Genomic DNA, 25,022 nt, shown 5'->3' on the forward strand with positions numbered 1-25,022 from the left:
CTCCAAAAATACTATTTGGGCTATAAACTTACCAGCAACAGCACCGCCTCGAGTAAGCACGCAAATGTATGCCACTTACTGGCCAAAAAGATCACATTTAATGCACTTTTGATCATAATTTGTATTTTGCGAGACCACTTCTCATCATTTTGTTGGCACACACAGTGACACACACGAGAATCCCTCAAACGCTTAATGAATATCGCCAAAATTAACTTTTCACTTTCGCTTACTTTTTCACGGCGCTTAAGATATGAAATTGCTTCCAACTACCGGCAACATGTTCTTTTGATCATTAGTAAGGCACTCACTTGAAGAATAATCCCGAAAAATGTAATAAATTAGCAAGCGCCATCAAAAACAAACGCGCCAAGTCGTTTGACGTTTCAATTTTCACTTTGCATTCCAATCGAAGGCTGAAGAAAACCGAGCGAGAGACGAAGGCAAAAAAGAACAAAGGCTGGCCGTCAACACCACCAGCAGCACAGCCAGCGATGCCAGGAAACTTTCCCTATAAATGCCACTTTTCGTGAGTGTTCGTTTGAACTGTCAGCACAAATGGCAGCACTCGACAGAGTGTTGGAAGAAAAAAGAACTAAGCCGATATTAGAAAAATGGGCGTGGCCCAATGCATTCGCCTCGATTAGAATACCCTTGGGATTTTTTTTTTGTTAAATGCTTGGTAAAGAGATAGAATAACTTTTAGTGAAAGTGAAAATAAACAGAAATGTTCACAAAAACTTGCTCTACTCGTTGGTGTACTTGGTTTTAGTAAAATTCAAGGGAGACTCTAGATTATCCAGCATCATTCAAACACGACCGCTTATTAGGATTAAAATGGGTAGATTTCCCCTAGGTTAGGTTGTGAAAGAATTGATACTCACCCCTGCAAAAAATAGACATGCGTCAAGATAGCATGACGGTGATTATAATTATTAAATTGATTTCTCATATTTTCCCGCAGAAATTAATCGCAACACTGTTGATACTTTTTAAACATTTACTAACTCGATTTTTTTCGTTTCTTAATAGCTACTAAAAATTATCTCAGTTTTTTTCTTCTTCTTCTTCATCATCATCATCACCATTTACTGGCTCCATTATTCATACGTTATACACATAGGTATTCCACAATGTTTAGCAGTCGAACAACACCTGATTCCCAGGATGTATTTAGATAATTTCGACCATTCTCATCAGATCTCATCAAGAATGTTTGAATGTGTGTTATACGTGCGTGTGTGTGTTTATTTTTTGTTCAAAACGCAATTGAGGGTGGCGTGTTTGTGTATGGTGTATGTTACCGTATGATAAAAAAAAACAAAACTTGAACTTTGGTACGGGAGTGCTACTGCTAGTTGAATAGTTTGTTTTATTTGGATGCGTGATTTTCTTTCTTTTTGCTCTTTTGATTGCTGACTGATTAGTGGTTTATTTACGGTAAGTCAACATCGATTATTACTTCCTTATTGTTTTGCGATACATGTGATAGTGCGATTATTTTGGTATTATGTTTAATTCAACAAATGTTTTTAACTATTTTAGTCGCAAAGTTGTGGCTTTCCTTCGCTACATTTATATTGTCAGTGGTACAAGTTTGCCAGCAGCAGGAAACGAGCTCAAACATTTCGAGAAAGTCTCGTACAAATAATGAAAATAAATCAAACAACTCAAAACGAAAGACTTTTGTAGTGTGTTTGTGTGTTTTTTTAACGCATAAATAACATTTATTGATCAACAAACAATTTTTTCTTGTCTTGTGTAGAACAAAACCAGTTTCTTCTGTTTTCGAGGACAAATTTAGCTCACAAAATTACTTAAATGTTTTAAGTAGTGCTGTGTTGCGTTCAATGTAAAAGACCGCTTCAGATTGTGGTTCGAGCATGTGTTGGTGTGTGTGTGTGTGTGTGCTTGTGTGAGAATAGTACAAATGCTTTGGGATGTGTGCTGTGTGTTAGTGTGACGGTGTCCAAAACAAAAGCAGCAAAAAGGAAGCCGGGGGGAAGGGGCCAACAAATCGAGAATCAAATATCACTCAGCTTCGTCACGTGGGTGTTCGTGAAGCCTGCTTCTTCTTCTTGTTCTTGGTAGTCTTTCGAGACGCTTAAGGGTAAAACAATACTTCTAGTAAAGGGGAGGAAAAGTGGGTTCTTCGGTAAGACCCAGAAGCAAACATCTAAACGAAGGAAAGGGGGGACGATTGGGTCAGGATTTAGTTTCATTCTTGCTCAGGAGAAGCTGCTTATTCTCGCATGTACTGATAGTCAACCTCGTTCAGCGGAACAAAAGTTTCCTTGATGGACTGGGGCGTGCACCACCGGAGGATGTAATGCGGACCGCCGGCCTTGTCGTTGGTTCCTGGGAAGAAAAATACCGAAATTGAGTTTTTAAATTCCGTTAGACAAAACCCTGGTTTATATGGAGCGTGTACGTACACCCCCCCCTCAACCAATTTTCGTAATAAAAGAACGCTCCCTGAGAATTTCGCGATGAAAAGAAGGGCAGTGAGAATTGAGTAATGGGATTTCTGGCATGATATTTGTAGTCGCTGAGATCTGAAACCTGGTTTTAAACCTTTGGCTGGCAATATCTCAGCAACTAAGGGTCGAGTCAACAAATTTCAAAAAAGCAAAATTCAGAGAATTTTCTTTTTTTCATTTTTTTTCAAAGGTTTTTTTCCCACTAATGAACACTAATTTAAAAAAATATGAACTGTGACTATTTTCAAAAAAAGTTTCCTAATAAAGGCTGTAACTTGAAAACGGTGCATTTTACCAAAATTTCACTAAAGTTCTTTTTGATTGCAAATTCGATTTTGCATCGAAAAATGAAGTTGAAAAATTTTTGCGACCAGTATTACGATATTTTGGAAAATCAGTATTGATTCAAAAACCATAACTCGGTTTAAGATTTTTTGACCGTTCTGGAAATTTCTGAAAAGTTGGCATTTGACGTCCCCTAAAACATATCAGAAAATAAAAAAATCAAAAAAAAAAAAATTTGCAAATCAAGTTGTAGTGACAAAAAGTTGAATTAAAAAGTTGAGTTGGAGAATTTGAACGGTGTGCGTCGCGGTCCTCGCGCAGGATTTTCGTTGCCGTTTCCGTCTTTGTTGGCCCCCCGATTGTGTGTGCATTTCGATCCGGGCGGTTTCGGGATGTTTGACAGTTGAGTTGGAGAATTTGAACGGTGTGCGTCGCGGTCCTCGCGCAAGATTTTCGTTGCCGTTTCCGTCTTTGTTGTCCCCCCGATTGTGCGTGTATTTCGATCCGGGCGGTTTCGCGTTTTCGCATTTTAGTTGGTTTTATCTTTCCACAGCCGGCTGTCTAAGATTAAATCATTTATGCTAAACTCAACACCAAATAACCGGGAATAGTCTCATCCGCATACTCCGACTATTTGCCTTGAGAATGCATAATACATCACACCATTAAACAAAATTTATTGATTATTGGGTCGCATCATCATCCTCTATGTTGAATCCTGGCCATTACCCTTACCCACTAACAAAATCCCAAGTAGAAGTAGTTTTCCGGCACACGTGGGGGTGTGGATATTGTATAGAACCCACCCTTGGTAGCAGCCTTTGCTAACTAACATTCTTGTCCCATTCCCTCGAGATCTACAAACTGACATGGCGGGCGCCGTTGGTGGCCAACGACTTTTCCTATTCGCACCGGCTCTAGTTTTGATGATCGTGATGTTTTATCTTTTCAGCGCATTCATGCATGCTGTTGATAAGGGAAACATCATTTGATCGTTGAAGCGTGTGACCGGTTGTGCTGATGGGATATTATGGTCCTGTTCAGCAACGGAGAAGGACAACCATGGGTGGTCTCTCACACTCTCACACTCTCACACACTCTCAAAAAGTTGAATTAAAAATCTATTTTTTTCAGTATAGTCCTTATCCATACCTACAACTTTGCCGAAGATACCAAATCGATCAAAAAATTCCTTCAACAGATACCGTAATCTGGGGTGAATCGGGACTACAGTCTTAATAGGGACAGCAGTTTTTAGAGCACTTAAAGCTTTTAAATTTGCAAATGGATGTACACATTTTGTTGGCCTGAGTCTGTTCTAACCGAAACCAACCAGAAAAATCTAAATATTGTGCTCCAACATGGTTAAAACTGCTGTCCCAATTCGCCCCATGTGTCCTGATTGACCCCAGTTTACGGTACAGATTTTTGAATTTTCATATATTATTTTTGCATGGACAGCTGCCAAATTTGTATGGAAAATTATATGGACAAACTAATGATGCAAAACGGCACCAAAAAAGTTTAAGCCGGATTAAAAAATACAAAAAATAAAAAAGAACCGATTTCGTAGAATAATGTCCACAAAGAAAACTATTTTTTATTGAAACATTCTGAATCAAGATTTGAATGTTTTTCTAAAACAAAAATAGTCGCCAAATGACCGATCGGGAATGATGCCTTTCAGACAGGGAATTTCAAGCTTTCAGAGCCTTATAATGATTCAGAATTTTGGAATTTAAGATGGCGGTGATGAAATATTGAAAGAAAATTATTTCGTAATTTAATAGGCAATAAACTATTACATTTGATTTCGCCGGACTCGTATTTGTTGTCAAAAGTATGAAAAAGAAAAATACGAAAAATATGAATATCCGAAGTTTCATACAAATCTTCGGATAATCGCAAACTCACCTGACATTCGACCACCACCAAACGGCTGCTGGCCGACCACTGATCCGGTGGACTTGTCGTTCACGTAGAAGTTGCCCGCAGTCAGTTTGAGTTCGTCCAAAGCTCGCTTCAGGAAGGCTCTGCAAATTTACAAAAATGTCAGTAAATTGTTGGACGATTGACGAAAGTCGATGACACTCACTCATCCTTCGAGAACACCGCCCCGGTCAGCGCGAACCGCGTCGACGTGCCGACCATCTTGAGCGTCTGGTCCAGCTCCTTGTCCTTGTACACGTAAATCGACAGCACCGGGCCGAAGATCTCCTCCGTCATGATCTTGTCCAGCGGATCGCTCGACTGCACGATCGTCGGTTCGATGAAGTATCCCTTGCTGTCGTCGTACTTGCCTCCGGCGACGATCTCCAGGTTCTTGGAATTCTTCGCATGATCGATGTACGACTTGATCCGCGCGAACGCCTTGTCATCGATGACGGCCGACGTGAAGCTGTTAAAGTCCGTCACGTCCCCGATCTTGAGCGTGTCGCGCACCTTAATCAGGCCCTCCTTGACCTTGGGCCAGAGCGACTCGGGGACGTACATGCGCGAGCAAGCGGAGCACTTTTGGCCGCAAAACTCGAACGAGGACCGGATGGTGCCGTTCACCACCGACTGGACGTCCGCCGTCGGGTGGATAAAGTGGTAGTTCTTGCCGCCGCACTCACCGATCAGTCGCGGGAAGTTGTTGTAGATGTTGATGTTTTCGCCGACCTGACGCCACAGCCGGTTGAACGTCCTGCAGAGGAGTTGGTTAGCTGGATGTTAGTCTAAATGAGAGATTAGAGAAACTTACGGTACGGAACCGGTAAAGTTGATACCGGCCAGATGCGGGGACGCCGTGATGTTGTCCCCAAAGACCGGACCGTCGGTTGGAATGAAGTTGACCACGCCCGGGGGCACGCCGGCCTCTCGCATGATCTTAAAGATGACGTAGTTGGACAGGAGAGCCGTGTCCGAGGGCTTCCACAAAACACCGTTGCCCTGAAAAGATCGGGTTAGAACTCTAAAGACGTTCTTCTAGTGAGGAACTCACCATCAACGCCGGCGTGTAGGCAAGGTTTCCACCGATGGCAGTAAAGTTGAAGGGACTGATGGCGGCAACGAAGCCGTCAATACCTCGGAACCGTAGCGAGTTCTTGGTCACTTTGGCGTTCTCGCTGATCGGTTGGTACTTGGTGGCCTCCTTCAGATAGAAGGTGTTCATTCTAAAAGGTCAAGCAATAAGATCCCGATCTTGTTCTTCACAACACACAACAAAACTAACCTGATAAAGTCAATCAGCTCGGCCGCCGAATCGATCTCCGCCTGGATCACCGTCTTGGCCTGTCCCAGCATCGTTGCGGCGTTCAGTTCCTGCCGGTACGGTCCCGCCATCAGGTCGGCTGCCTTCTGCCAGATCTTTATCCGCTCGGCGATCGGCGTGCGGTCCCACTTGACCTGCGTTTCGGTGGCCGTCTTGATCGCCTTCTCCACCAGCTTCTTGTCGGCCCAGTAGAACTGGGCGATCTTTTGACTGTGGTTGTGGGGCATCACCTGGTGGCGCACCTCGTTCGTGCGGAACTCCTCCGAGCCGATGATGATCGGCACGTCCTCCGTCTTGGCGGCAGTCTTTTTCAGGGCAGCTTCCAGCTCCTTGCGCTCCTTGGAGCCCTTCTTGTACTCGAGCACGGGCTCGTTGACGAGCGGGAACTCGGGCAGCCGGTTGTCCGGCACGATCGAGCCGATGCAGCGGACGCCATACCTGGAGGTAATGGAATGAGAGAAAAAGGTTGTAATTTAAACCATTTCCGATGTCCTCCGTCCACGAAAGTGAACAGTGAAGTAGTATAACAATATATTTATTTAAAAAATCCGTACACCCTTTCTATGCAGCATTATACCAACGGAAATAGGTATTCATTGGAGGAAAAAACATTATCTCATCCCACATCACTGTTATTTGATTATTCAATTCATGCATAAACTCAACCCATCTCAACGATCCATCTATGCGGTTATCTTTCCACGGTAGGCCTGGCCAAAGCACATCGGAAGGTTTTTTAGAATTCTGGAGTTTTTTTTTAAAGTTCCAATAAACAAAATTTTCAGTTTTTGCCTTTCTTACATAAAAAAAAGGTTTAAGGTTTGCTTTTGGAAAAACAATTTTCTCAGAAATCTTAAAAAATTCGTGCGCGGCGATGAGTCGTTCCAGAAAAAAATCCTATTACTAAACTGAAGGTTTAAATGCGCTCTTCTTTCGATTGAATTTTGGCCCGAAACCCGGAACACAAAGTCTAATTTTTGAGAGCTCTTTTTCTGAAATACTTGAGCGATGTCTGTATCCACTCTTAAAAATTTGTGTCTTCCATCATTGGAAAACCGCTCGTAAAACCCACAATTTTTATATTTTAGATTTGTAGCCATGGGGTCGGAGACGAACATTTTATTTTTCGATTCACAATTTTCGACCAATAAATGTGGTCAAAGCCATTTTAGAGGTATATTTTGGACTATTTTACGGATAACACTATCAAATTACAAGAATTCAGTTTCAAACAAAAAGCCATTCGAAAACATGCGCCATAAACTGCTTGGGCCAAAAATTTGAAGCTATTCCAAAAATGTATTTCCAGATATTAAGTCATATTAGTGTTTTTCGTCTTATTTTTACCCTATTTTTTCCTATAAAATTATTGGTTTTATACAGAATCATATACTAAACATCAAATTCGAAGTCCCGGCACGTTCTCGCTCGAAAGATCGACAAGTCGTCAAGTCGAAGCATAAACGCCAGCACATTTACGCTTGCGCGTGAAAGTGTACTTTTTGGCTTCTCATAATAGATCGATACATATTTTTTTGAAGTTAATCATAGACTAACATTAAAGACTGAGTACCCTTCATATTTTTCTAATAATGTCAATCCAATATGTTTTTCTTAATTAAATTTTAATACCTTGCGACCCATAATGTACCTCTGAAATTAAAAAAAAATGTATTTTGAGGTTTAGCCTAAAAATATTCGAAGCTTTAGGTCAAATTCTCACTGGTTGGTAGTGGGTTGGTATCATTTTGTTTCTGAAAAAATAATTGCACCAATATATTTGTCGGAGTTTCATCATTTTGTAAGAAAGGCTCTATTTCACCTCTGGTGGTATTAAATCGGGGTTTTAGTATTAATACCCCTGACTCAAGGCGGTTTCAAAAACACACAAAAAGCGAAAACTTAAATTGTGGTTTATTGGACCTTTTTTTTAAAAAAAAAACTCCAGAATTATTCTGATACAACCACCTTTTTTCGTCTTTTATACACGCAATGTCCAAAATACACCTTAACGCTAACGCCAGCAATTTTTTTTTTAAATAAGCAGTTACTAGACAAGTCTAACATGTTGAAGTTTCACGATTTTCTTTTCTATATTGTTATCTCTTGTTTGGCTTGTTACTCTGTGGTAGCAACATACGTTAGTCAAGAAATTGATTCTCGGTCTGTTGAAAACCAATAAGTTAAAATAAACTCTTCAAATATTAACGGCTTTATATCGATTATGGCAGACAAGAGAGCATGTTGAGCAACTATGTCATTGGAGCCCAAAGATTTTGAAATGCGGGCCAAACTCACTATTGAGCTTGCGAGCTAACAATGAAATTACGTTATTTTGCTTTATAAAACTGAGAAACACATCTATCTGATGAAGTTTTTTTTATACTTAAGTTATATGTTGGACATTTTCATGGTTTTGATAAAAGAAAACAACAAAAAAAATGCAATTTTGCAACTCAATATCTGATCGATACCTGAAAATTGCTTTCAAAAGATTGTAAAAATGTTGCGTCATTTCAGAGAAATCGATAAATTAGGAAAACGTAACGCACCTAAAAAGAGGTTTCTCTGTACTTACTTTTCCTGTCCTGTGTTCCTCAAATGAACAAAAAACGGCCTACTTTTCTTCACCAAATATAACAGAATCGAAAAGTAATAATTTTTGATACAAGGGCTGAATAGTTCTAATATTTAGCACTCAAATGGGTGAGGAAAAGTTCAAATTTTATGCACAGGTATTGAAAAGTAATACTTTTCAATATCATTTTGATGAATTTCGGTGAATTGACAAAATACAAGGACGTTTCACTTAAAATCCTATTCAGAGGGTCTTTTCGGAATTACATAAAATTCACTGTTAACCTAGTTGGATAAATGTTCGACTCATGCTGACAAGCAGGGATGGAATAATCGCGAAAAAATCAATTTCGCTTGCGAGTTTTCTTCACCCGCGAAAGAGAGAGGATGCAAATCACGCAAAAGTAAATCGCTCCCGTAATTCTCCAAGAAAATCAATCTACTGATGATTTTTTTAATTTCCTTGTCAGCACCACTTAAAGTCATTTATTTCACTTTGTTTACACACATTGCCCATCTACAAAATGTTACAGGTCATTTTTCGACGCGTGACGTTACACTTGCAAGCGTTGTAGTGAAAAAGATGTTTCGCCAAATAATCAAGATGATGATTTTTTTCGATTCTCTTTACCGATCTTTCGTGCGCGAGAGAGGAGAGCATGCTCCATTTGGATTTTTTCTCTTGATGAACATCCAAAGATTTTCTTTTGATGATGATTACTCCATCGCTGCTGACAAGACTTTCTTTTTTTTCAAATTTGTTGCACAAACTACTTTTTTTTCAAAGGTTTGGTTCAAATTTATCAAAATCACTCAGAAAAAAATGAAAGTAAAATAAATAAAAGGGTAAATTTTACATCAGTAACAGGTAAAATTTTCATCAGGTTCTGTTGAATTTCACATTTTTACATTTTTTGGCTTCCTCATCTTACTAAGGAAAGGCTATGAAATCACTCGAAAAAGGATCTTCTGAATACGAGCTCATAGACCCACCTTCACGTATACATATCGACTCAGAATAAAAAAAAACGGTAAAAAACACGAATAAAAACCATTTCTGATCACTTTTTTTTCATTTTAATGAAAACATTTTTTTTTGACAGGACAACATTTTTCCGATGGATCAACTATGGTCCCCTTGGAACGAGCTGTCAAGTAGGAGCTTTTCTGTCAAGAAGGACTGCGAAGTTAATTTTTCAAAATTGATTTAAAAATCCGTTTTCAACTCTTTGTGGTTGTACAAAGGGTCATTGTACTTAGAAAAATAAGCTTTATCGCTGTAAACAATAATATCAGAAATCTTCATTTTAGGACCCAATTATCGCAGCACTTGCTGAACCGATATTAATCGTTTTGGTCTCATTCGATCCGTCTTGGGGTCTCATAAGTCCCTTTTGAAAATTATAAAGTTTTGTAAAGTACTTCAAAAGTTATGCTTAAGAAACCATTTTGAGGAAAGTCCGAAAAATCTATGAAAAGGTAGTTTTTATAAGAAAATGAAGTACATTTTTAGAAAGGTATTTAAAAAGATCTTTTCAAAAAGCCCAAAACATCGAAGATCTGATAAACCCTATCAAAAGTTATTAGCACTTAAGTGTTATTTATACACTTTTTGGAGGTCGGATCTCAAAAATTTCCATCGTTTGTTGGATAAATAAAAGAAATTTCAAATGATACTGCAAGATTGGAAATCTGCCAACCATATCATTTGTAGGTTGAACATTTTTATTATGCCTTGAAACAAGGCATCAACCACGGTGGATTCAGTCAAATATTCAACCAACCAAATTTTCAATCTTCCAAAATTCAACTTTTCAACCAAACAAATATCATTCCAGCATTTCTCCCCGAATTTCGGAAATGAATTTACTTGTATTTGGTCATTGGTTCACTCATACAAGCCTCCATACAATTTTGACAATGTAAAAATTCTAAAACCTGTATCCAGGCTTGCCACACGTACAGATATGTTTGGCACAGACCAAACACTCAATCAAGTATAACTTTAAAGAAAAACATTTTTATCAAAAACTAAACAAGTGAAAAGATGCAAAAAATGTTTATCTTTTTAGTGCAGTTTACAAAAACTACTCAAGTGTATTTTAAATGTAAAAATAATTAGTTTGAGTGTTTGGTCTGTGCCAAAAATATCTGTACATGTGGCAACGCTGCCTGTATCCAAGGGCTCTGATTTTCAGTTCAAAGGCTTGCTCGATCGCTTCACTCAGCGAAACAAATACTTCGTGAATTTCTTTTGCTACTCCGTCCGTCAACACGAGTCACACACACCAATATGCTCAGAGAGGAGCAGCGATGGCATAATCATCATCAAAAGAAAATCTCTGGACGTTCATCAAGAGAAAAAAATCCGAAGGGAGCATGGCTCTCCTCTCTCGCGCACGAAAGATCGGTAAATAGAATCGAAATAAAAATCATCTTCTTGATTATTCGGTGGAACATCTTTTTCACTACTACACATGCAAGTGTAACGTCACACGTTGAAAAATAACCTGTCACATTTTGTAGATGGGCAATGTGTATAAACAAAGTGAAATAAATATTTTTGATTGGCGCTGACAAGGAAATTCACAAAAAATCATCAGCAGAATGATTTTCTTGGAGAATTTCAGGAGCGAATTTCTTTTGCGTGATTTGCCTCCTCCCTCTTTCGCGGGTAAAGAATGTTCGCAAGTGAAATTGATTTTTTGCGATTATTTCATCCCTGGAGAGGAGAAAAAAATATCATTGATATCATTGATTTTAAGCAATTTCTTAAAAGATCAAAGTAAAGCCGATCGCAAACTATTTCGACTCAGCGACTGACTTAACAAAATCGATCAGAAAATTTCACTTGTTTTTTGCATTTAAAACTGGACCATTCGTTGTTGAAGGAGGCTGTTTGGAAAAGACTATGAAAACTTAAACTTTCCTGTTTGTTTTTCTTTTCAATATTCAAAGTAAAAAAAATAGCTTTTTGCATTACGCCTAGTTTTCATATAGCTTGTGTCACGGTGCAAGTGTTTGGTGTGTAAGGGACGGTATGGAAATTTCTTTGAAAAAAACATGGTATTACCCAATTAAATCAGGTCATACCATGTTTTTAAAAAATAAATTTCGTAAAGAAATAATTTGTAAAGAGATAATTTGTTTGTTGTTCTATAGTTAAATTAGATTTATCCAATCAAACAAATATTTGATTTTAGGTCGATTGTTCCAGAAACACTTTTCAAAGCAGCGGCAATCCGGTTCTGTACAAGCAAAAAAATTTTACGACCATACTCAAGTGGCCATCAGGCAAAAGCAATAAAAAGCCAGTTCCCAGTTTTGCACTGATTGAACAACTACCACAACAAGTCGTACACGAGCTGCTAGTTTACCGGTTTTGGAAAGATTGTTGCCAACTGGTACATTTTTGGGTGCTGTTTAACCTTGAACTCTTATCAGCAAAATGCACCCACTGTGGGTGAATTCAGTATCTGGTGATTTAAAGTCAGTGACACCGATCAACGATTTGCAAGGTGGCTTAGCGTATTTATATGGTCGTCATTTGGAAAATAAAATTGATATGGTGATAAGACAAAGATTGATTGTTATTAGATTTCTTTCAATATTTAGCAAACTAATTTTAAATTGATGTTCAAAACACACTCGGGTTTAGAAATAATAATCCTGGGATTAAACTTATCTCTTGAAAACAAACAGTAGTTGGTAGTATTACGTCCTGCTGGCACTATCTAAATTTATTTAGCAACAGTTGTTATTGCTGTTCAAAGTGCTAATTCTAACGCAAAAACATTCGAATCGTTGAGTGACAAATTTGCTATAAGTAGTGTTTGCATTATTGAGAAGCTTCGCATTGCTGAGTGTTATAATTAGTAGTGCTGTGGAATGATCTCCAACTAAGTGTTGTTATGCGATATCTGCCCAGTACGATGATGGGAAAAAAGCAAAACCTGTTTATGCAACAATCAGCTGTCCGCACTTCTAGCACTTTTTCAGGGTAGGAAAACAACACTGACGACGAAGTCGCGAAATCTAGCGTATCGTTAGAAAAGGGCGTATGACGCAAATTAGGAATTTTAAAGATATTGTTTAAAAATATTGTTGAAACTGCACTTGTGTTATATTTTAAGTACTTTAAAGCAAACAATTACAAGTCACTTTTCATTATGAATTTCGACATGTTTTGCGCATACAAGTGTGACAAATATAGATATGAGGACTTAATTGTCGGCTGCTTTTCAGCTTCAAAGCTATTTTCATGGATTTATTTTTAACTGTCAGGTGAGGAACAGTGCCAATGCTGGCGGAATAATGCAAGCTCAAATCGTGACTGACATTGCAGAAATGCTTTAGTACTCTGTTAGAATTCCTAAATGGTGATATAAGTCTTAACTTTGGATGTTTCTACTACAATTTGGAAGTTGTTCCTACTAAATTAAATACCATTCAAGTTATAACTAACACTGGTTTCAGCAAGTAAAGAACCTTTATTTGAATTAACAAATTGAAAAACAGGGTTTTTTAAACTATGGAAGCAGTAAGTATTGCAGAATGATTTAGAAACCTTTAAAACAGCCTAATAGTGCTTGTTTAAACACGCAAAGAAACAATTATTTTTCAAATGCCAATTTACGTCACGGAAGAAGATTACCAAGATTATTAAGTAATAGCCAGCTTTGTAGACTACCAAATAGAGTGCTCAACTAGAGTTCGAGCACCTATCTTTTGGAATATTTTTTAAAAATAATTGATATAATGAAAAGAAAAAAAACACAATTGAAAAAATATAAATTGAAATAACAAGCAACAGTCTTAATCTTTGAATAAAAGAGTGTTTTTAAATGCATTTTATACCAGGGGAAATATACCCATTTTAAGCCTAATAAGCAGTCGTGTTTGAATGGTGCTGGATAATTTGGAGTGTTCCTTGAAATTTACTAAAACCAAGTACACCAACGAGTAGAGCAACTTTTTGTGAACATTTCTGTTTTTTCACTTTTACTAAAAGTAATTCTATTCCTATTACAAGCATTTGAAACAAATATTTCCAAAATGTATTCTAATCAAACGAGAATGCATTGGGCCACGCCCATTTTTCTTTTTTCAGCTTAGTTTTTTGTTTACTTCCAGTGCTCTTTTGGGCCTGGTGTAGTGCTGCCAAAATGATGAAATTTTGAGCGAACACTCACGAAAAGTAGCATTTATAGAGAAAATTTCCTGGCATCACTGGCTCACTCCAATAGACGCTGCTAGTGGTGTTTTCTTCAGCCTTCGATTGGAATGGGTTTTCAAAAGACAAATGTCAAAAGACTTGGCGCGTTTGTTTTTTTTTATGGCACTTGCTAATTATTTACATGTTTCGGGATTATTTTTAAAGTGAGTGACTAACTAATGTGCAAAAGAACATATTGCTGAAAGTTGGGGGCAGTTTTGTATCGAAAGCGCCGTGAAAAAGTAAGCGAAAGTGAAAAGTTGATTTTGGCGATATTCATTAAGCGGTTGAGGGTTTCTCGCGTATGTCACAGTGTGTGCCAACAAAATGATGAGAAAATAGAAATTATGATCAAAAGTGCAATAAATATCTTTTTGGCCAGTAAGTGGCATACTTTTGCGTGCTTACTCGAGGCGGTGTTGTTGCTGGTAAGTTTATAGCCTAATAGTATTTTTGGAGCTTTAGTCGAGCATCAAACTCTCCATATGACGAAGATAGGTGTTTGATTAGAAAGGGTATATTTCCCCTAGTTCAGTTTTTTTTGCAATCATTAGTTTTCAAAAAATGGAGAATTTGACAAAAACAAAAAAATATAGCAAAAAAAACCTTTTTTTTTCAATGTTAATTAACACGAGGTATTTTCCGTAATATTTGGTATTTTTTAAAATTCTTTGTCATGCCTACATAGCTACAACATAACATACTACACGCAGAAAAATGTTTTGTAGAATCAGCCTGTACGAGGTTTGTTTCAACAAAAATTTTGTTGAATATAATCAACGCCGATTTTGCGTTGAAACAAACCTTGATTTTCTCAATTCCACAAAAATCATTTGTTGTTTTGAAAAAGTTGCTTTCACGTTTAGCGTTGATTCAACAAAAATCTAGATTTTCAAATCAACAAAATGTTTTGTTGATTCAAATATGCCTTATTTTTCTGCGTGTAGTGTTGATGGCGCTAGTGTGATGCTAGTGGAATTTGAGCAAATGTTGAAACTGTTTCTTATAATTTATTTTTTTCACTTTTTAATTTTTTTTGCTCCTCCCCTCCCCCCCCCGTCGACTTCGGTCAGAGTCGAGGGACATAAACTACAAAGAAAATATTTGCATCGGCCTTATCAAATTAAAAAAAACTGCCTTCAAGGTTACATTATATGTCACAAGCATGCCATTCAATGAAATAGCCTTGAAATGAGAATGTGAGGCTTTACAGCAAAAAAAAAGTTAAATTTTGTTATGTTGAAAACTTGGTAGGTTGAATATTAATTTTTTTGAGTAATATTACCTGAAAAATGTGTAAAAATGTGAACCTGATGAATATTCACCAGAAACTGATTTAAATTCATCATTTATTGATGTAATATTACACATTTTTTTCGACACAAAATTTGTCACTATTTCCTGATGAGTATTACCATCATTTTTTCTGTGTTTGGAGTCGTGTTTGCTTTTAAAAAAAACCTTCAACTAACTTAGTTCTTATACAAAATAAGATAGTGAATGCATGAATTGAAGAAAACAAATCTAAAACTATACGTTTATAGCAGAAATAAGCTAAATCAACTCTAGAATGATAAAGTTGGATAAAAACAAACACATGAAACAAACATTTGCTAAATCTCACAAACACAAATAAAAGCAAATGGAACCAGCTACCCAGCTAGCAACAACATCACCTCGCACTCTCTGGGCTGGTTTGTTTTTGTTTTGCTTTGTAATGCAGTTTTCCATATCCAAGAGAGTTTGCGAGAGAGAGAGCGCTTCTCTCGCACTCAAAATTGAGAGCCCAGAATGAGTGCGAGCAAAACGCTCTGAGAGTTTATTCCTCTCAAAACAAATTGTACAACCAAATGGGTGGGTGGTTGTATCGAAATGGATAGATATACATATTATACGCTCTTCTTTTTTTTTGGTGAATGCAGTTGTGTGTTTTTCCTTTGCAACTAAAATGTAACCAATTAGATGCAACGTTTTACCTCACTGCCAAAGGTATTTTCGTCCCCGACACCATCTTCTTTTCGTTTTTTTGCACTTCCTGATCCGCCGCGGACCGGTATTTTTGGCAGAGGGCGCGGAGGGAAAGTGCTTAAAATTAGAACTAAACTTGGTTCAATGAACTAACCTTTGAATGCTGCTGACTAGCGTTCCTCCACTTTTGCAGACGGCAAACATTTCGAGCTGCTAATTCCTCTTCGTTGACCCACAAAAATGTATCCGCTGGCGTAACGTTACGTGACCAAAATCGATTTACGGACAGGAAGTGGCTCTATTTTTCTTTTTTCTTGTTCTGCTCAGCCTTGACTTCCGATTTTCGTCACTGCTAATTTGGTATCACTGTACAAGCTCCAGCTCACTTTTCCTATAGACTAGAGTAGCACGTTGCCAGCAGTGGCCACTTCCGGATTTCGGAACCTGTGAAACCCCACGCACAAAAGAAAATAGGCAGGATAGCAAAATTACGTAAGTGCTCCGTGCAACCCCCAGCAGCTAGAACAGAGACCACCCGACCGAGATCTCGACCGACCGACGACGACAGACGACTTTTGCCCAAGTGGATGCAACTTTTTCCTTCTAATATTATGTTAGTCGGAGTGACTTGCTCACGGTCGTTGGGAGCGCGAATTTGCTCATCACTCGCACGATAATGGGGGCCTTTATCCTCACTGGGAGCAGAGAGAGAGAGAAAGAAAGAGAGTTTGCGAATTCGGACTTGAGTTTTTTGTTTGTTGTTGTTTAAAATATTTGAGAATGTGTGAAAATTTGACAGCTGGGTAACGATCAAAGTTGCCGTTTTTTGGATTGCTTCTGTGTTTGCAAAAAAATTCGAAAAAATATCACAAATGTGAACGTTTCAAAAAATCAGCAAAAGATAAATTCAAGCAAAATAATGCAAATAGGTCAATGTGGATTTTTAAGCAAACAGAGCATTTCTTGCACGTCAGTGAATGTTTAGGTTAAGAATGAGCAAGATAAGAGCGTCCAATTTCCCGGGGTTACAAATTTCCCGGGAAACGGGAAATTTTCAACCAATATCCCGGGATATCCCGGGAATTCCCGGGAAATTTTAAATTTATTAAAAATTGTTCTAATTTTGGTGCTGAATCATATTTTGCATATAAATTGAATAGGACAGGGACTTTAATGTTTAAAATAAGTGTAAAGATCAACTAACTTGACTGCATACAAAAAATCATACAACTACAAGAAAATGTATATTTTTCTAATTAGATAAGCTCAAATCGTACAATGAATCAAAAAATGATTTCTGTTATTTTGTGTTGAGAAGTATTTTTTCATCAAAGTGTTATGACAGTAAGTAAAATGAATCCATACTCCACAATCTTGAAATTTCTTTAAAACTTGGCTCTGTGACCAGTTTATGAGAGTGTGGTTTGGCACACGAATAAAATTATTCAAGAATTATTTTTTTCATATCAAGTAACTTTTCTAAACCAAGTAATACTGGTTTCAGCTCTTGAACAAAATAGTTAAGATTTTGTAATGGTTTTTAACACTTGGTTTTCAGGTTTATAATTAACTTCTGTTGGACGCTTTTTCATAGAACGGAAACATGATTCAAATTATACAATAAATTGTCTTCATCCCACTACCACCCTTGGATTTTTTTCATAAACCTTCTAACACCCTATGTTGCAACAGTGCTCCATAATACTAATTGATTTTTTTTAACGAATTGAAGTAATTCTTCTTGCAAAAACCTATTGGAAATATTCAATGATAGCAATGAAATTTTCATCTAATTTGTAAATGGTAAACACAAACGTAAACAATCTCAATTTCGCTTTGGCGGTAAAGGGTTTCACTATATCCAATTATTCATTAAATAAAATTACTTAGATTGTAATAGTTTATTTTTATTAAGCAAGGTCTGTTTCCAGTTGCTTCAGAAACTAATTTTATCAGACATAAATCTTGCTAGTAATTGAGTTTCTTATTTTTTTCTAGAGCATTTTTTAAAAATTGGATTCAAAATATTAGGAAAATGTATACTTCCGTTTGAATTCCTGGAATTCCCGGGAAATTTATAATTTTCCCGGGAAACGGGAATTCCCGGGAAACGGGAAATTATTTTACGGGAAATCCCGGGAATTCCCGGGATTTTTTTTCCCGGGACGGGAAATTGGACGCTCTAAGCAGGATAGACTGTAGGTATACAATTCAAGCAGATCATTGTAACAGGGCCGAAGCCGAAGTGTAAACAAAGAGTCTTCTGCTCGTTCCTAATGAAAAGCAGAATAAACTCTTTGTTAACACTTCGGCTTCGGGCCCTATTACAATGCTTTGCTTGAATTCCATGTTGGTCCACTTCTAGCAAGTGAAGTCTTCATCATTGCTATATTGCCGCCATCTTTTACTATATATTTCTAGATCACTATCAAGATCACTTTAGTATTTTGTGGCCATGTTTGAGCTTTTTGGCACCATCCCAAAGTTTTGCATTTTGCGTGAAAATTGTGAAAACCCTTTATTTCAAAACTGCGATAACTCGAGAAGGGTCAATCCATAAACCACGTGAACATCTTTTTGGAAATCTCAAACTCCAGAGGGCAAAGTTTTTTTTTTTCATGCAAATTTAAATTAAAAATGGGTCATTCCACCTTAAACGTATCAGCACTCGAAATCAACTTTTTCTGATCATTTGAGATTTGTAATTTTTACTTTATTTTCAACCAAGGCATTCTTACCTATATCAATTACTAAGAAAATTACAATTCTCAGACTAAAAATGTAGGTTATTTTTGTCCTTTATCAGACCCCCACAAAATTTCAATGTATATACAATGTTTTTTTTTAACAAACGTAGTTGAAACTTGTTCATTACAGGCTCTCACTATATAATATATGAATGTTATAAAAATATTTGTTCATAATCTAATGTTTGAAAACCAATGTTCAAAAAAAAAATCTGTACAATAGAAATAATATCTAGTATGTAAGAAAATTGTAAGTAGTCTACATAAGTTTGACGATAAAAAAATAATTTTAAACAAAAGTTTCAAATAAATAATTAAATTTGATCCAATTTTTGAATAAACTTCCTAAACGGAGTTATCAGACGTTCACAACTGTCGCAAACTACCTTGAGGTACTTGTATTTGATACAGCAACAAGATTTATTGAAAGAATCCGCTTAAATCAGTCAGATTTCGTAATTTTATAATTTTTCCGCCTTTTTGGTAAGTTTTTTTTTGCATATTTAATGACAATGGTCTCAAAGGACATTCTGTCGCGTCGATTGATGTGTAAATGTTGGTACTTTAGTCGAATTTTATGTATTTTTAAATAAAAAATAGTTTCCATACAAGGCACAGTGGGAAAAAGACAAAAAAATACCGAACATGGTTTCGCGCAAACCATCGATTGTTATGCATCAAAAGCTTCGTTTATGCACCAGGAACAATAATTCAATGTAAAATCGCACTGCACGGACCGGTATTCGGAGTACAGGCCACCGGAAGATTTGGATTTTTAGAACTAGTATCAGATTTATCCATTTGTGAACTAATACGCTTTCTTTTACCGTGAATAGCCATGCAAAACAATCATCAAATAATAATACAGCAATCCCGAGCAGACGGTAATAACTTGGAAATAACATTTTTTGATATTTGAAAATACTAGACCAATAACATTTTATGTTATTTATAACATGATTTGTTATTCGTCGTTATGATTTTTTTGTTATTGGATTGTTATTGTAATAACAACCCAATAACATTTGTCGTTATTCTTCGAACAAATCTTTGTTATTATTTTTTGTTATTTTAACAACTAATCCGATCATCCCAATAACAGTTGAAGTTATTCTTCCATATCAAAAAATGTTATTCCAAAGTTGTTTTGGCTTCAAACCAATATCAGACCAAAAATAAATTTTGTTATGATAACATAAACTGTTATTAAACCCTTATGCAAAAATGGGTTTTTCAAGAAGATTCCATAACACTTTCTGTTATTTTAACAATATTTGTTATTGAAACGGCATGAATTTTGTTATTACCGTCTGCCCGGGATTCCATTTGAAAAGAGCCTGAACTGAAAAAAAATCTCCGATCCAGCTCAATTTTTTTCTGGGGGTTCCTTGGCCAAAAAAGTTAGACTCGTATTTTTTGTATGGCCATTAGGGTGACCTACATCGTGCTAGGGTGGTTCGAAAAATTTCAATTTTAGCCATTTTTCGCAAAAAACCACTTTTTCAAAAAATCTTATCTCCGCGTCATTTCATCCGATTTGAGCTGCCTTAGACGCAAAAGAAAGGTGATTAGTTTGGCTATTTTAGAAAAATAGTAGGAAGTTTCAAAAATCTAGCTTAACATTTGAAAAAGTCGTATGAAAACATAGAATGGCGTTTTGACCGTGTCTGTGGCTATGTCTGAAAATATTTTTATCGGATTCACATAACATATCAAATATTTATCAATGTTGAATCGTACGTTTCGAGATATGATTTTTTGCAAATAAAAGTGAGTTTTTCGACGCGCCACGCGCAAAATAGGAAAATGACGAAAAAGAGAAAAAAACAACTTTTTTCACTAAAACTGCGATAACTTGAATCACTGAAGATACCAAATCAGGACCTTAAATTGCTTAATTAATAACTCTCGCCAGGAAAAAAACAAAGTGATAAAGCTATTTTTTCTGAGCATTATGCCATTACGGCCACAAAGGATTTTTAAATTGATTTTAAAATCAATTTTGAAAAAAAAATGATCCCTTTGTAGAGGACCCATAGGGACTCTCATGCCAAATATCAGCCCATTTGGTTGAGAATTGGCCTGTTTGCCGTAATCTGAGAACTTTTGTGTTTGGTTGAAACACCCTATTTACTATATCAATTTATAATGTTGAGCACTCTTTATAATTGGTTGATTTCCTGTTTTATTAAGCATTGAAAATCTTCAAAATTTTGCAATTATCAATCGATACATAAATATATGAAATCCGATTTGAACAGACAACAATGCTTAAAAAATGCTTTTTACAATCTCAAATATTTGACAACACTTTCGTTATTTCAGTTCTCTCCCTTTTTTCTCTTCTCTCTGTTTTTTTACTCTCTCAATCACTCTTGCTAGTCAAAGCGCTAATTGGAATGATAAATCTAATAAAATCGCGATTCACTTCGTTTATTGAACTCGTGTTTAATAAAACTAAAAATGAAGTCCCCATAAAACCATCCAGTTACACCTACAACACACACTCCAACACAAATATCACACTGAGATAACGCCCAAAACCACACTTTGCGACACTTTCGGTTCCCGATTATTATTTTTTCTTCGATCAAAACATTACCAACCCGTACGTACGCGGCTTTGGTCACGAGCACACTGAGCTGACTGACGGCTGCTCTCTTTTGGCGTGTTTGACATATCGTATCCACACCAGCTGCGGTGCATGTTTTTTGAATGGAAAATTACTCTCGCAGATAAAAACACGCCACACCAGCACTGCAGCACCACGTCACCAATACAGGCGCGTGCGGTTCGTGGTATCGAGTTAGGGTGATGAACTTTTTTACGTTGTGCAAAATTAGTTAGGTGAAATCTGGAGTTTTTTTTTTTGAAAGGTCCAATAAACCAAATTTTCAGTTTTTGCTTTTTGGGTGTTTTGAAAACACACAAAAAGCAAAAACTGTAAATTTGGTTATTGGACCTTTAAAAAAAACTCCAGAAATGGCCTCTTAAGCGTTTGTAAGATAGCTCCAGAATTTATACATTTAACTTGAAAATTTTAATTGTTTTCATCATCAGCACTTCTTATTCAATTAATTATCAAATGCAAAACAGTTAAAACTGAAAGATTCGAAGTATTAAGCATGATTTAATTAAAGATATAATTGAATTTAAATTAAACTGTTGAAAAATAAAAATTGCAAAAAAGGGAGAATCAAGCGTGTTAAAATCTGATAGTCCCTGTTAAAAGCTTCCAAGTTGGATATCAAAGCGAGAAAAAAGCTTTTATCCATAAAAAGCTTTGCACGTTTATTGATGAGACAAAATATCGTTGTTATCGTTCAAAAGAGCGCAAAAAATTCCGGCTGACCAAGCAAAACAGCTTGAAGAGATCGTTTGTACCTAAGTAAAACTGAAGTTCGGAAACTTCAAATTTGGTATCTTAACTGGTTGTTAGCTGGATTTCCTCTGATGAATATTGACTATGTAATTGATCATGCACACATACTTCGGTAGATGCTTATGTTCCACTACCCTTTCCTATCACGGAATAGGAATTAAATTATAAAAAACGGTGATATGACTATTCTGTATCGAGTTAGGCACTGATTTCGTTGGGTTTTGATTGATTTGAATGTCTTGATCCGGGTTTGCAACGACTGATTATTTTTTAATCTTTCTGGTTTTGGCGAGCAGTCTTGTCGAAAAAGAAAAACAGATTTTCTCTACTTCACCGACGTTTCGGCCTTCTTCAGGGGGTTTATAGTTGTCTGTTTCTTGTCAAAAATGTTTTAGTCCTATTGGACAGTTTAACAATAGGACTAAAACATTTTTGACAAGAAACAGACAACTATAAACCCTCAAAATAAAGGCCGAAACGTCTGTTTTTCTTTTTCGACAAGACTGCTTGCCAAAACCAGAAAGATCTGAATGTCTTTTCAACAATAAAAGGGACGACATAAGAATGTTTGTATTGATTCATTATTATTCACTCATCGGCTGTTTGAGTTCAAGCGAAGCTTTAACACTGCAATGTTAATGGTGATGGAAACTGATCAAGTTGTTTTGTAGTTTTTAGGGCATATTTCCACTTCCATTTTACTAGAGATTGCAAATTATCGAGTGGGATTATCATGTTCAGTTTAATTGTTTAGGTCAAGTTTAGGTACATGTTTGTATCAAGTGGACACAAACAACCTATGATTACTTGATGTCCAAACCATGTTGCTTGTCAATATTTGACAGATGGTCACCCGCATAATCAAATACCAAAGGTGAAACTGTCGAAATCATAAGAAAATTATTTCTGGTATGGTTACCATTTGTGATATTGTTGATATAATGTCACGACCATATAACAAAATTAAAATGGTACTATTTCCCGAATTGTTACACTTATCTTAACATATTCGAATGGTTGATTTTTTTCCCTACAATTTAATGAACGGTATCCATTCGTCATACGATTAGGATGGTTCGAAACAGCTATTGTTAGAACATAATAGTACTGTAGCCGGTATGATAAAAGTTATGATACTCGGTATGATTTAGTCAAAGAAACCTAAGCGGAAAATTTCCTAAATTTCCTAAGTCCTAATAATTGAAACAATTGCACAACAATTAATGGTACGATATAATTATTCCTCATATGTTTGGTATTATTTCAAACAGTTTTTGTATGATTGTGCCAAAACTGAATTTTAGCGAAAATTTTCTTAAGTCCCGATGATTCAAACAATTGTTCAACAATTCATGGAGAAATATAACTTTTCGCCATATGGTAAGGATTTTTCGGAACAGCTATTGTTAAAACATAAGGGTACCATAGCCGACGTAGTATTTCCAACTTGAAGCTCAGCGAAAAACTCTTAAGTCCCAATAATCCAAACAAGTGTACAACAATTCATGGAACGATATAACTGTTCGCCAAACGCTTAGGATTATTTGAAACAGGTATTGTATGATTGAGCCAATTGAACTACAGCAAAAAAAAATCCTAAGTCCGAATAATTCAAATAATACTTTAACAATTCATGGAACGATATACCTGAATTCAGCGAAAATTTTCCTAAGTCCCAACAATTCAAACCATTGTTCAACAATTCATGGAACGATATACCTGAATTCAGCGAAAATTTTCCGAAGTCCCAACAATTCAAACCATTGTTCAACAATTCATGGAACGATATACCTGAATTCAGCGAAAATTTTCCTAAGTCCCAATAATTCAAACCATTGTTCAACAATTCATGGAACGATATACCTGAATTCAGCGAAAATTTTCCTAAGTCCCAACAATTCAAACCATTGTTCAACAATTCATGGAACAATATACCTGTTTGCCATATAGTTTGTATGTAAAGCTAATTTATTTTCGTGATAATTTTTATAAGTCCAAATAATTTAATCAATTGATTGACCATTATCAGAACGATAACTGTTCGCCATGTGATTGGTCTATAATTTATTTGTATGGTTCTACCATACATGTTACGATATATTTATGATAAATTTTGAGGCCACATTTCATAATAAAATGCATTTTAAACCGCCAAACGTAATGTAACTGAGATAGCTCAATTAGATAAGGCGGCAGCACCACGGAAGAATCAACAGGAGACATCATCATCAAGCGGTAACAAATCCCGGACATTACAAAAAAAACGCTCACCATTAATAATCATATACTTACCATTCCCGTTAAATCCATAGTTCCCAGAACATTTGTAAAGTTTATTTTTTGGCTCCTCCCTTTTCAAATGGTGTCGGTAAGTGTCGGTAAAGCAGTTCACCATTTAAAATCATATTTTATTAATTTGTGGTACGGTTCACATAAAATAAGAATTGAACAGTTTGGGGTAGGGTATGACTATGATCCACGAAAAAAATCTCTTGTAAAAATGTATTGTAACATTACCTAACGACCTATTTAATAAATTGTAGGATTGTTTGGGGAATGGAAAATGTACGATTGCACCCTATTTGGTGTATTATTAAGATCATTTAGGTAAAATCATTCGACAAATGGTGACTGTATGGTTGTTGACTATGCGGGCAAGTATCTATGTACGGTTTTAGTCCTTTAAAATAATGTAAACAATATAAATATATTGACCGGGTATTAATAACCCGAAACAACCTATTCCATACTAAAGCGTGTACTTTGTTTTTGACAACGCATGAAAAGAGGCGCGTGTTTATGTTTACGCTGTGGACAGTTGAGAGTGAACGTTTGGCGTGGAAGTGTGAGTGTGATTGAATTATGCTGGAACCGGTTGACGGAATCCGGAGCAGGACACGACGGAAGCAGACATGAGGTCAATGGGTGGTTGGGAGGTTAATGATCGGTAGCGTTGGTGCTGCGGCCGGAACGTCGTGTCTCAAGGAGTCCCGGCTGCGCCTCTACAGTCTGATTTGGGGTGTTTTCACATATTACTTTGTTGCAGTATCGATAAAGTCCTAGTTGAAGTCTGTGATTGAGATGTTCGGCATCATAAGAAAAAGTCCACACCCGT

At 36.5% G+C, this 25,022-nt stretch overlaps 1 protein-coding gene across 1 annotated transcript; it reads right to left on the reverse strand.

The window, feature by feature from the left end:
* Positions 1-986: 986 nt before the first annotated feature.
* Positions 987-16,356, reverse strand: LOC6039614 (delta-1-pyrroline-5-carboxylate dehydrogenase, mitochondrial). The gene is made up of 7 exons (XM_001849136.2): positions 15,933-16,356; positions 5,980-6,456; positions 5,749-5,920; positions 5,509-5,696; positions 4,861-5,451; positions 4,680-4,798; positions 987-2,358 (listed from the first exon to the last, which is right to left on the reverse strand). Exons 1-7 carry the CDS (start codon positions 15,980-15,982, stop codon positions 2,243-2,245), a joined length of 1,713 nt encoding a protein of 570 aa, XP_001849188.1. The 5' UTR covers positions 15,983-16,356; the 3' UTR covers positions 987-2,242.
* Positions 16,357-25,022: the final 8,666 nt, after the last annotated feature.

Source organism: Culex quinquefasciatus, chromosome 1 (genome assembly GCF_015732765.1).
Source record: "Culex quinquefasciatus strain JHB chromosome 1, VPISU_Cqui_1.0_pri_paternal, whole genome shotgun sequence".
NCBI lineage: Eukaryota > Metazoa > Arthropoda > Insecta > Diptera > Culicidae > Culex > Culex quinquefasciatus.